The following is a 13,476-nucleotide window of genomic DNA, read 5'->3' as shown; positions in this document are numbered from 1 at the left end:
TAATTTGCATGCCTTAGTCAGGCTTCTCTTTGTTAGAAACCTACATATAAATAAAGATACCTAAAATATAAGATATGAATATTTTGAAATAAAGTGTTTATTTCAGGCATTCCCCATTATCCACACAATCACATTTCTAGGAATTTATGCAATACAGTGAAAAATAATGAAATACTAAGACATATTAAGTTAAGCTTCACAAAAAGTCAAGTTTGGGGCGCCTGGGTGGCCCAATCGGTTGAGCGTCTGCTTTCGGCTCAGGTCGCTATCTCAGGGTCCTGGGATCGAGTCCCATGTCGGGCTCCCTGCTCAGTGGGGAGTCTGCTTGTCCTTCTCTGTCTGCCCGTCCACCTGCTTGTGTTCTCGCTCTCTCCAATGAATAAAATCTTAAAAAAAAAAAGAAGTCAAGTTTCAAGCAGAGTACACTGCTACCGTGTGCAGTGTTTAAAAAGTATTTGTGCCTATATAGATGCATATACTTTTATATGCATAGAATATCTCTGGAAGGGTACCCCAAAAAATGGTGATAGCGCTTACCTTTGGGAAGAAGGACTGAGTGACTAACATATAGAAGTAGGACAAAGACTAATTGTTTGCCTTTTTATACTTGCTGAATTTTATGCCATTGCATGCATTAGCAATTAATTCGCAATATGCATGTATCGATCATGGATTTAATTGACATATAACATTGTGTAAGTTTAAGATATATAATGGGATGATTTGATGTATGTATATGCAATATGTTTACCACACTAAGGTTAGTTAACATATCCTTTACCTCACATAATTACCATTTTGTTGGTGGTAGTAGTGTTGGTGGGGGTGGTGGGGGTGTTCTTACTGTTACGGTGAGAACATTAAAGGTCTAGCAGCGTTCAAGTATACAGCGCAGTACTGTTAACTAGAGTCACCATGCTGGACCTGAGATCCCCAGAACTTCTTCCTCTTATAACTGGAATTTTGTACCCTTTGACTAACATCTCCTCGTTATCCCCATCCCCCAGCCCCTGGCAACCACCGTTCTATTGTCTATTTCAGTGAGTTTGATGTTTTTAGATTCCACATGTAAGTGAGATCATACAGTTTTGCCTTTCTCTATCTGACTTATTTCACCTAGCATGATATCCTCAAAGTCCATTCACGTTGTTGCAAATGTAAAGCTTTCCTTCTTTTTTATGACTGGATAATAATATAATAATATATTATATTTTCTTTATCCATTCATCTGTTGATGGACACTTAGGTTACTTATGGTAGTTCTATTTGTAATTGTTTGAGGAACCTCCACTGTTTTCCCACAGGGGCTGAACCAATTTACATTCCCCACCAGCAGTGCACAAGGGTTCCCTTTTCTCTGCATCCTTACAGATACTTGTTATCTCTTGCTTTTTTTTTTTTTTTTAAGATTTTATTTATTTGACAGAGAGAGAGCACAAGCAGGGGAAGTGGCAGAGGCAGAAGGAGAGGGAGAAGCAGGCTCTTCTCTCTTGCTTTTTTAATAATAACCATTCTAACAGGGGCGCCTGAGTGGCTCAGTTGGTTAAGCTGCTGCCTTCGGCTCAGGTCCTGAGATCAAGCCCTGCATCAGGCTCCCTGCTCCGCGGGGAGCCTGTTTCTCCCTCTCCCACTCCCCCTGCTTGTGTTTCCTCTCTCCCTGTCTCTCTCTCTGTCAAATAAATAAATAAATAAATAAATAAATAAATAAATAAATAAATCTTTAAAAATAAATAAATAACCATTCTAACAGGTGTGAGGTGGTATCACATGTGATTTTCATGAACAGTGACTTTTAAAAATGTAGGTATGCTCTTCTTTGGTCTCGTTCCTGCCCTCCACGGTAGTGTTTTCAGTTAGTGATCGTCTCCTCCATATCCAAAACCGACCTCCCCATTCTCCACTCCCACACTTGCTTGGGCCACCCCCTCATCCAGCTATAGAGCTGGGGAGCAGTCACCTCTAGCCATGTTACCCGCCACTACACATGGGGCCAGCTAGCGCATCCTGAACACTCAGCTTCTTGATTGCTCTGGAACCTGCTCTCACCGCCTTGGTGCAGCCTGGCCCCCACCCTCAGAGGACGCTGTTCTTCCTGGTTCTGCTCTTTATTTTTTTCTCATTTATTTTCCACAGAGCCTCTACGTCATTTTCAGTGAGTTTTTTTTCAAATTATAAAAAACTTTGGGAAATATAGAGAAAATGAGAAGAAAATAAATGTCACTGATCATCCTTCCATCTAAACTGAACTGACACTAGTGCTGTTTCTGGCAGGAGTGGGGGTTTTGCAGGGACCTGTATTCACACACACTTATTTTTTCTCAAATTGTTGATCATACGATATATACAGGTTTGTAGCCTGCTTTATTTTGCTCAACATATATATTGTGACATTTTCCCATATCATTAAAAGTTCTCAAATTCTTTGAAATATCTTTTTTATGCTTTGTAATAATTCCATTTTATTCCATAATCTGTTTAACTTTTCTTTTGTGGGAAATTTAGATCATTTCCAATTAGAGTATATTTATCAAATGCATGTTTGATCATGTTCCTCCCTACTTAAAATCAGTGGCACCCAATCCTTGATAAGACAGAGCCCAAGGTTTTCACATGGCTACAAGACCCTCCACAGCCCACTTCACCTTCACCTCATCTGCTTCCCACATGATCCCCTGCATGCCTCTCTTTGAGGCCTTGACTCTTTCTTACCAATACTCCCTTCTCCTCCCATCCCCTCTCTGCTCCTGTCTTTAAGACCCACCTTTCATTTCGTGGAACTCTGTGTAGCATTTTGTACATAGGGCCATTATTGTACTTTTCTTTCTGTTATTTCCTGTGTGTTTAAAAATATACTAATTAATACATGCTGTTATTTTATATTGAAACTGTCCATTTTTGCATATAGAGTAAAAAGCTGTTACCTCCACTCATTTATCCCACTCCTTTCTCAGAAGTAACCACTATAAGCAAGATTTCTTACGTTTTTATTCATCTGTCTGCCCTCCCAGATCATGAGCACCCCAGGCCAGCATTCTTTGTGTCCAACTGTCTAACAGGAAGCAGGCCCACGACAGAGGCCCCGGGCCTGTGTTTGAGATCTAAATGCCCTGAGAGCAGCAGACCTTAGGGACATGGGGGGAGAAGAGATCATGTCCCTCTGTGTTCGGGTGACCTCACTGCTCTTTGTTTTCCTGCTGGCACCATTCCTAAGGATTTATGAGCAGCTTCCAGAAGTTCAGAGAAAGAGAGACGAGGAGAAGAGGAGACTGGAATATAAGTCATACCGGCTGCGAGCTCAGCTATTCAAGAAGGTCAGTCAGCCCTTGAGCAGGATCCATCAGGTTTATCAGGGGAAAGAGAAATTGAGAGAAACACATCTGACCTGTTTGAATTAACCATATCTGGGAAGTAAACTTAAGGTTGTAATGCATTGTACCACTGCTGAAATTTGGAAGATAAAGGCACCTTTATTTGACTAGACTTCAAATCAAAACATCTAAAAGGCGAATCTAGAAAAGGCACCTTCCAGGCATACATTTGGAACAAAACCAAATTCTGTACTTAGGAGTCATGGTGGAAATGTCCAAATCTATCAGAATTGTTGGATTTTCATTCTAGAGTCCCAAATGGTAGTGTTGTGCCCCTTATTGGTAAGTCAAATACCTCTCGAGCTTGTAAAATAAACTGGAAAGTGTCGAGTGTAGCGTAAGAGTTGGCAGCTTGGGGACTCAGAGCCTCAAAGCCACCACCATTTCCTGCCTGTAGCCCAGTGGAGTCAGTGGTGCCGCAAGACCCAGACCCTCCGACGCCAGGGAACTTGCTACCAGTATATTCCTTGAGAAGCCAGGCAGGCTACCATGCCTGAAGGTCCATATCCTTCACTGTTCTCATTTCCTTCCCAACCCCTTCACTTCACCACCAGAGGACTCTGAAAGGCAGAATCCAAAAGACGAGTTTATACCAGACCGATGTGGGATTGGAGAGCTGCTTCTGGAGCGCACCTGGAGCTGGGCTGGGCCGGGCCCTTCGAGGAGGGGGTCCCCAGGCGCCACATGGCCTGTCCAGTGGGTCAGCATCACAGGCCAGGCCTCTCGTTGTGCTCGTATGTTTGAACTGATGGATGGACGGGCCTATCCAGATCATAAGTGATCTGTATCTGTGCAGAAGTAATAGATAGTGACTATATAGATCATCTTTCCTAAACACTTCAGGAAGAATTTTTTTGCATAATTACCATAGTTTCTGCAACTGGGGAAGATAAACAAGATTTGGATAGAACCCCACTGGTCTCTTCCACGACATGTCTGGGGTGAGGATTGGCTGCCGGCCTCTGATGGCAAGAGTATCTAACTTTTTTCCTGTCTTTCTTTTCTTCCACAGAAAGTGACCAATCAGCTCTTGGGGAGAAAAGTTCCCTGGAACTGATATAAGATTATTTTCCTCACCGTCTTGGAATTATATTTTATCAACCTGAAGAAGCACAATCCTTACTTTTATGAGTCTGGTTTAATAAAACTTAATTCTTTGTCTACGTTTAATTTAGAAATAGTAAGTCAGTAGTCTGAGGCAGAGTGGTGATTAGGATTATTAATGGTTTGGGAGCAAATACTTTCTCCACAGCGGCCTTGCCCACAGGAATGTTTGTCACAATGATATCATTTCTGAAGTCTAGCCATGAGTGAGTCCCTTTCTGTATGTGTTTTTATACTTTTAGAAAATAAATAACTTCTGATTGATTCATAGTAAAGCAAGCAGCAGAGGGTCATTTCTTTACCATCTGGAGATGTTCAGGGACCTATGCAATGTCTCTCCCGAGGTGTATGGGGAGCCTCAATCTAAAAGCATCAGTCAAGGGAAATGGGCTGTGGGAATGAAATATGGCCTTTTTTTTTTTTTTTAAGATTTTATTTATTTGTCAGAGAGAGAGAGTGCGCGCGCACAAGCAGGGAGAGAGGCAAAGGGAGAGGGAGAAGCAGGCTCCCCGCTGAACAAGGAGCCTGATATGGGACTCATTCCCAGGGTCCTGGGATCATGACCTGAGCCAAAAGCAGACGTTTAATTGACTGAGCCACCCAGGCGTCCCAAAATACGGCCTTTCTTTACAAACACAGCAGGACATGACAATAGCTCTGCCTTGGGCTTTGTGGAGATGGGGTCTGGTTAGAGTTGCTGTTGGGCATGCCCAGTCACTCCCAGCAGACCAGGCACCTTGGGTTGAGAGCCTCCTCTTAGCCTCATTCCAGCTTGCCAGAGGCCTCTAGCCTTTGGTGGATTTTCCTCCGGCTACCCTCCCTTCAGGATTGAAGCCTCAGAGCATTTATCATCACACATGGAACCAACATTTATAACCCGGATAACCACTTCTGAAAAGCATGAATTAATAAACTTAATAATGTACGTAAAGCATGTAATTAATCCTGTAGCCTGGAATGACAGCTAAAGCCCAGAGTTGAGGGGGGGAAGGTGCTAATCGGCCTCATTCAAAATTCAGGGAAGCCCCAGCAAGATAGTAAGGGACCAGCTGCCTCCCCAGCAGACTTCCGCAGAGGCCAAGTTAAACAGCAGACCCTGCCTCCAAGCACAGCTCAGAGGGCGCCACCAAGGCTCCCTTCCTAACCCAGAAGGAGGCTATGAAGAAGGCTCAGACACTGACTGAGCCAGCCAGGCACCTCTGCCTGATCCCTTTGTTTTGCCAGGCCTAACACAATGTGTAGCATGTGTTTGACTCAATAAGGGTTTGTTGGATGACACACAGAGGGTCATCAGTCCAGATTGGAGGCCAGAGGCTCTGGGAAAGACTTCAGGGAGATCTAATTGGTAGGTTCCCTGAGGCACCTTAATGTCATGGGGATCTATTTAAACATCTGATCAAGTTTGGAGCTGAATAAGTGACAGCTATATGGAAAAAAAAAAAAAAACTAAACAACAACCCCAAAAAAGATAATTCCAAGGAAAAGGAAACAAAAATCTACATAAAAGAATAAGCAATCATAGTTTTACTATGTAGCTTAGCTTAAAATAAACACAGAATATTGATGTTCCCCGACCAGTGGTCTAATCTCTTTGGGAAGCTGGGGAGTGGGAAGGATGCACATGCGTGATGTAGACATGGCCTCGACTCCCAAAAAGTAGTCCACAGACAAGCTTAAAACTGAGGATTAGGAAGAAGCCACACAAGTCCCTTAAAGACATGGAAATAAATGAGACCTGAAACCATAAAAATCCTAGAAGAGAGCACAGGCAATAATTTGACGTCAGCCATAGAAGCATTTTTCTAGATAGGTCTGAGGCAAAAGAAATAAAAGCAAAAGTAAACTATTGGGACTACATCAAAATTAAAAGCTGCACAACAAAGGAAACAACAAAACACCCTACTGATGGGAGAAGGTATTTGCAAATGACATCCCATAAGGGGTTTTACAACTCAATAAAACACACACACACACACACAAATACAATTAAAAATCGGCAGAAGACATGAACAGGCATTTCTCCAAAGACATCCAGATGGCCAACAGATGACATGAAAAGATGCTCAACATCAGTCATCATCAGGAAAATGCAAATCAAAACCACAATGAGATATCACCTCACACTTGTCAGAATGGCTAAAATCAAAAACAAAGGAAACAAGTGTTTGCAAGGATGTGGAGAAAAAAGGACCCTCTTGCACTGTTGGTGGGAATGCAACCTGGTACAGCCACTCTGGAAAACAGTATGGAGGTTCCACAAAAAATTAAAAATAGAATTACCATGTGATCCAGTAATTCTACTAGTAGATATTTACCCAGAGAATATGAAAACACTTATTCGAAAAGATAAATGCACCCCTATGTTTATTGCAGCGTTATTTACAGTAGACAAGATATGGAAGCAACCCAAATGTCCCATCAATAGACGAATGGATAAAGACAAGGTGGTACATACACACACACACACACACACACACACACACACACACACACTGGAATATTACTCAGCCATAAAAAAGAATCAAATCTGGTCACTTGCAACGACACGGATGGATCTGAAGGGTATAATGCTAAGCTGAATAAGTCAGAAAAAGACAAATACCATATGATTTCACTCATATGTGGAATTTAACAAAAAAGACAAACCAAGAACCTGTCTCTTAACTATAGAGAACAAATTTAGGGTTACCAGAAGGGAGGTGGGTTGGGGGATGGGTTAAGAAGGTGATGGAGATTAAGGAGTGCACTTATGATGAGCACTGGGTAAGGTATGGAAGTGCTGAATCACTATATTATACACCTGAAACTAATAACACTGTATGCTAATTACACTGGAATTTTTTTAAAAGTGTGTTAAAGATACGGAAGTTGAGTGTGCACAGGGAAGTGTAGAGCTGCTCTCACAGCACAAATCTATAGAACTCTGACTCTTGAAAATAGTTGGGCACATACATAATCTTGAGAAAAATAAAAACAAAACTAAAGACTTAAATGTGAAGGGCAAAACAAAAAATTTAGAAGTAAATACAGGAAAGTGTCTCTAAAGAAAAAATGCCTTAAGGAACAAAGCACAAACCATAAAGAAAAAGGTTGATAAATTCAATTAATGAAATGTAAAAATTCTATATTAAAAGACACCATAGGGGCGCGTGGGTGTCTCAGTTAAGCATCCACCTCTTCATTTCAGCTCAGGTCACGATCTCAGTTTTGTTAGATTGAGCCCTGTGTCAGGCTCCACTCTGGGCTTGGAGCCTGCTTAAGATTCTCCCTCTCCCTCTGCCCTTCCCCACCCCCATAAATGAATGAATGAATGAATGAATAATTAAAAATAGTAAATAAAGATAGAAAATACAGGGCACAAAACAGAAGATAATTATAGCACATGTAACCAACAAAGGATTTGTATCCAAAATATATCATGAACTCCTATGAGTCATTTGTTTTTAAAGATAATCTATAGAAAGATGGACTAAATAAAAACATGAGCAGGCAGTTTCACAGAAGAACAAATACAACTGGCCTGTACAAATATGATAAATTGCTTTAACTTTATTATTAATTGGAAATGCACATTATTAGCAGAATACTCCATGCAGGGGCGCCTGGGTGGCTCAGTCGTTGAGCGTCTGCCTTCGGCTCGGGTCATGATCCCAGGGTTCTGGGATCGAGCCCCACATTGGGCTCCCTGCTCAGGGGGAAGCCCGCTTCTCCCTCTCCCACTCCCCCTGCTTGTGTTCCCTCTCTCACTGTCTCTCTCTGTCAAATAAATAAATAAAATCTTAAAAAAAAAAAAAAGAATACTCCATGCAGGCCTCTTGGATATGCATGCATGTCCCAAATCTGGTCCTCAGAAAACACTTGCTCATCCTCTGTCCCAGCAAACTCTGGGAGTGCAGGCCAACCCCAGGATGTTAGCCAGGCTAGTCCCCGCATTCACCCTCTGGATTTCTCTGGTGTGAGTCAGTCTTCTGAAGCTCTTTACCTACAGGGAATGCATATCAACCTGTCCAAGCGGTGAAGGCCTGCCTAGATCTGGGATCATATTCACCTACATTGCAATTCCTTTCTGAAATGGCCCTTGCTCTATGGTAAAACAAATTATCATAAATTAACCCAGTCTGGTGTGTTTTTCTGTAGAGCCTGGAAGAAAAGGCAGAGGGGAAAGAGCCTGGTCCATACCTCCTCTTCCTCCTCCTAGACTTTGGAAGTCAAAGATGGCAGCCTATGGACTCAACTCGAGTTTTGAATTCTGGGTAGTGGGGAACACCTGGCTGCCTCAGTTGGTAAATCATTTGACTCTTGATCTCGGGGTTGTGAGTTCAAGCTGCACACTGGGGGTAGAGATTACTAAATAAATACATAAACTTAGAATTCTGCGTAGTGTCCACAGTTGGGCTGCCAGATTTAGCAAATTAAAATCAGGACTCCTAGGAAATTTAATTTTAAATGAACAAATGATTGTTCATTTAAGTCCTGTGCTATATTTGAAACACTAAAAAATTACCCACTGTTCTTGTGAAATTCAAATTTACTGGGGTGTGTCCATTTTTTTATCTGGCAACTGGAGCCCACAGGGATTAGGGGCAGCCTAAGCTGATGCCGGGAAAATGGGAAAGGGGAGAGAAGAGACCAAGAGAGTCCCCACTTATATCAGGAAGTCTCATCAGGGAAACCCAAGGGTGCTAAATGCCCAGGAAGAAATTTGAATCTGTCTCAAGTCATCCAGAGAGATTTTGGAAAGCTAGCCTTGAAGAGGATAGATCTACTGACGGGCACCAACTTGATAGAGAAGTGGCGGGCAGGACAAGGCCAGCCTTCCATATGGGGTGACCCCATCAGCACAACAAAGCAAAAGTCACTATTATAAAAACAGTTTTTAATTAAATTCAGGATGCAAAGAAATTAGATAAAAATCCAAAAAGATAAAAGTTTAAAAACAGTAATTGAGCAGTAAGGGGAAAAAGAATTAAACACAAAAGGACAACAATCATGTGGTCCATTTATATGAGGTACCTGGAATAGGCGAATCATAGAGACAGAAAGTAGCATAGTGGTTACCATGGGCTGGAGGAGGGAGGACAAAGAGCTGGTGTTTGGTGGGTCCAGAATCTGTCTGGAATAGTGAAAGTAGATGGTGGCGATTCTTACACGGCAAAGTGAATGTACCTGATGCTACTGAATCATACAATTAAAAATGGTTAAAATTGCCAAATTCTATGTTAGGTATATTTTTCACAATAAAAGATAAATGAAATATAATGAAAGGAATTACAACATATAAGAAATAAAAATCACAAACATCAAGATATTTGTAAAAGATGTAGCTTGGAATTGAAAAGCCTAAATTAAAACATTTAAAATGTCAACAGAAGAGAAATTTTAAAGGCATGATTTTTTTTAAAAAATGAAATAATTTTTATTTATTTTTTTAATATTTATTTGACAGAGAGAGACACAGCGAGAGGAAGGAACACAAGCAGGGGGAGTGGGAGAGGGAGAAGCAGGCTTCCCGCCGAGCAGGGAGCCCGATGCGGGGCTCGATCCCAGGACCCTGGGACCATGACCTGAGCCGAAGGCAGACGCTTAACGACTGAGCCACCCAGGCGCCCCTTAAAAAAATGAAATAATTTTTAAAATATGTGATGAAGCCAGGAGTTTATAAATTAAGGTAGTATACATATAACAAACATTTTAGAAGGGGGAAAATAAAAATGGTCAGGAAGCCTAAGAGTAGATCAATTAAGCTAAAACAATTCAATAGACAAACTACATACTGTCAACAGTAAGGACAAAATACACTTTAAATCATTTGAAAGGAAAACAAGGTAGCAGTTTGAAAGTATGCGATGAGAAAGAAAATGAAGGGCATGCTGTACAGGCGAGCAGCTGGAGAGACACGGTGACCTCCCAGATGGGAATCTGTGTGGTGGGCAGCACCCAGCCCCCAGCAGCTTTGTCCTGTTCACCGTCCTCCCCTCACCAGGCAGGTGTGGGCCGCAGTTCAGCTTCCCATGCCCACTCTGGAGTCCCTCATATCCAACTGGAGCTCAAGTTCAAAGATTCCCCAGGTTATCCAACATCATCAAGGATCCAGGCTTCTCATGCCTTCAGTGGTTGGGGGAAAGGGCCCCTCCCCCATGTCGCACCCAACAGAGGACAGACGCCCCTCCTCTACCCCTCCCACCTCTCAGAATGCCCCATGGAGAGAGCTCTGCTGGCACCCACTGTCCTGCCTAACCTTGCTCCCCTGACCCCTCCCAGGCTTCTGGTAGGATCTGGGCTGTCCCAGTTTCCCCTTAGGGTGCTCTGCCCTCCTGTTCCCTAGACCCACATGCCATGAGGGTGCTCACTTTTTCCCTCGGGCACTTCTCTACCTCATTGGGCATCTGCATCAAACAGCTGGCGCCCCTCCCCTCTGGTTCACACCCCAGGGAGTGAAAATGCCCCCAGAGGGGAGACGTTGGCTGGAGAGAGGAACCTTTAGGTCCTGCTCTCCCCTATGAGCTTTCTCTAGCCGTAGCTCTAGGTGACTTGGCCCGCAGGGGCAGTGCCCCTGTTTAATTTCCTCTAATTAGTGCTCAAAGTAGATGCTGTCTTCCCCAGTCAGCCTCTAGCTTTATTTTTTTTATTACGATTTTATTTATTTATTTGACAGAGCCGGAGAGCACAGGCAGGGGGTGTGGCAGAGGGAGCAGGAGAAGCAGGCTTCCCAATGAGCAGGGAGCCCGATGCGGGGCTCGATCCCAGGACTCTGGGATCATGACCTGAGCCGAAGGCAGGTGCTTAACTGACTGAGCCACTCAGGTGCCCCAGCCACTAGCTTTAAAACCCTGGTCTGCCACCTGGTCACAGGTCCATATTTCCTGCATAGTTGTTCCTAAAATAAACTTCGTATAATAAGACTCATATTTAGCAAAATCTAAACTAGGTTATCCTCAGGATATAGAGCTGAGCATTTTCACACTGATTTTGTTCAGAAGGTAACCACCTGGTTTATGATACATGGAAAATTTATTCATTAACCTTCCTAATAATGTCTCCCCATTAAAAATTCACTATGTTCCCACTGTATCTTAAATGTTTTGTTGTTGTTGTTGTTTTCTGAATGGTTTAAAAAAATATATTAACTCTGGCCAAAAGGTGGAAACAACCATAATGTCCATCAAGAGATAAATGGATGAACAAAATGTGTGTACGTGTAATATACCATATTACTCAGCCTTCAAAAGGTAATGAAATTCTGATATATTCTACGATATGGATAAACCTTAAAAAAACATTGTTAAGTGAAATAAAGCCACACACAGAGGACAAATACTGTATGACTCCACTTAAACGAGGTACCTAGAGTAGGCAAATTCCTAAAAAGGTGGAATAGTGGCTGCCGGGGGCTGGGAGGAGGGGGTGAAGAGGGATTATTGCTTCGCGGGTACAGAGTTTCTCTTTGGGGTATTGAAAAAATTCAGGAAATAGTGATGATAGTTGCACAACATTTTGAATGTAGTTAATGCTACTGAACTACACATTTAAAATTTGTTAAAATGGTCAATTTTATGTGATGTATATGTTGTCACAATATTACAAATGTGAGGAGGAGGAAGAAGAGGCACGGCAGAGCGAGGGAGCACAGACCTTCCTGCAGGTACTCACACGGGCACACACGTGTGCCAGACAGAAGAGGCATATGCCCGGCGGGCAAAACCAAAAACAAACTTACCCTAGTTTAACCAGTACACTGTTACATAAAAGGAAACTGGATGTTCTTAAAGTTTTACCAAGTTCAGAATAAAACCTCATCTTTGAAATTGAACAAATTACTTATTAGCTGAAGAAAGGTAAAAGGAAGTTTGGAGTCAGCATTCTATGGTTTTTTACAGCTGGGCCCAAGTCACTGACCTCTAAAATCATCTTGGACCACACCCTCCCTCCTTCCTACTTGCTGGAAAACTATCAGTCCCCTACACTTGCCCAAAGGGGTCCTTGCACAAGTCACAGAGCTGCACTTTGCCATTCCCTGCAAGCCATTCCCAGAGGCTCATGGGAAGCCATCCACCAGTCAGTGGGGTGGGTGCCCTTTTGATGTTCTTTGTCCAGTACCCCCTGCCTTGCCTCTGTCTGCATTCCCCTAAGCCCAGGTCAGGAAAAGCACTTTCTCCTCCAATTCCACCCCCTTCTCTCACACACACACACACACAAAGCCAACAACATCCTACCTCTGCCAGAGTTCCGGGCCCACGGGCACTGACTATGACTCAGATTCCCAGGAAAGCGTCAGCCATCAGCTCTTGCTCCACAGAAGTGTACGTAGGTGTCCTCAAGACTTCTCTATCAGTGGCCTTGGGGTTGCAGGTGGCACCTTGCCCATCCTTTGCTTGGCTGGGGCAGACTCATGGCCAGCTGTAATTCCCATAACAATTTCTCAACATCTCTGCTGTCTCCAACCTTTTGTATCCTCCCTTTGGGTTTTAGAGCCATCTGAGCTCTTCCTTTTTTAATCTCTAAAAACTTTTTACAGGTGAATGTCATATAACATAAAGTTAACAGTTTTAAAGTGTACCCTTCGGTGGCATTTAGTACATTCACAATGTTGTGAAACCACCACCTATATCGAGACTTGAAACATTTCCATTGCCCCAAAAGAAAACCTGCAGCCATCACTCTCCATTTCCCCTCCCCCGCAACACCCCTGGAAACCCCCTAAATTGTCTTGGTCACCTCCTTTGGAATTTCCACATTTCGGTCTCAGATCTTATTTCTTATCTCTCATACCTGGTGCCTGGCCTGAAGCTCCGGTTTAACTTCCCATTATCCTTAGCCCACTATCTTGACCTAAATACCCTCCCTCCAATTCACCAACACAAACACGTTCACTCGTCCGGCCTTGGGCCCCTTTCCTGAACTCTGCAGGGAAGCACTGCTTCAAACTCCACTGATCAAGAGTGTGGATTATGGTCTGGAGAATATGAGCAAAGGAGTAGCATCCAGGACAGGCCTGGCCTCTGTC

The 13,476-nt window shown here is 43.0% G+C and overlaps 1 protein-coding gene across 6 annotated transcripts in view; it reads left to right on the top strand.

Moving 5' to 3' along the window:
* The window catches only part of ALMS1 (ALMS1 centrosome and basal body associated protein), a 216,706-nt gene extending 208,634 nt beyond the window's left edge, over positions 1–8,072 (top strand). For 2 of the 6 annotated variants that reach the window (XR_010405594.1, XR_010405592.1), the window contains 2 exons: positions 3,009–3,311; positions 4,381–4,430. Coding sequence is in view for 3 of the 6 variants with exons in the window: in XM_064572311.1 (XP_064428381.1) it covers positions 3,212–3,311; positions 3,923–4,068; positions 4,381–4,387 (253 nt within the window). In the remaining 3 variants the exon portion in view is untranslated. Of the gene's footprint in view, positions 1–3,008; positions 3,312–3,922; positions 4,069–4,380 lie in introns of those variants that run through there. The other 4 variants (XM_064572311.1, XR_010405593.1, XM_045884768.3 and 1 more) reach the window with 4 other exon arrangements.
* Positions 8,073–13,476: the final 5,404 nt, after the last annotated feature.

The sequence above is a fragment of the Mirounga angustirostris genome, unplaced genomic scaffold, assembly GCF_029215605.1.
Source record: "Mirounga angustirostris isolate CCGP_5_RB_7025 unplaced genomic scaffold, mMirAng1.0.hap1 SCAF_10, whole genome shotgun sequence".
Taxonomy (NCBI): Eukaryota; Metazoa; Chordata; class Mammalia; order Carnivora; family Phocidae; genus Mirounga; species Mirounga angustirostris.
The sequence above is the reverse complement of the archived record's forward strand: the minus strand, read 5'-3'. Positions and strand labels throughout refer to the sequence as shown.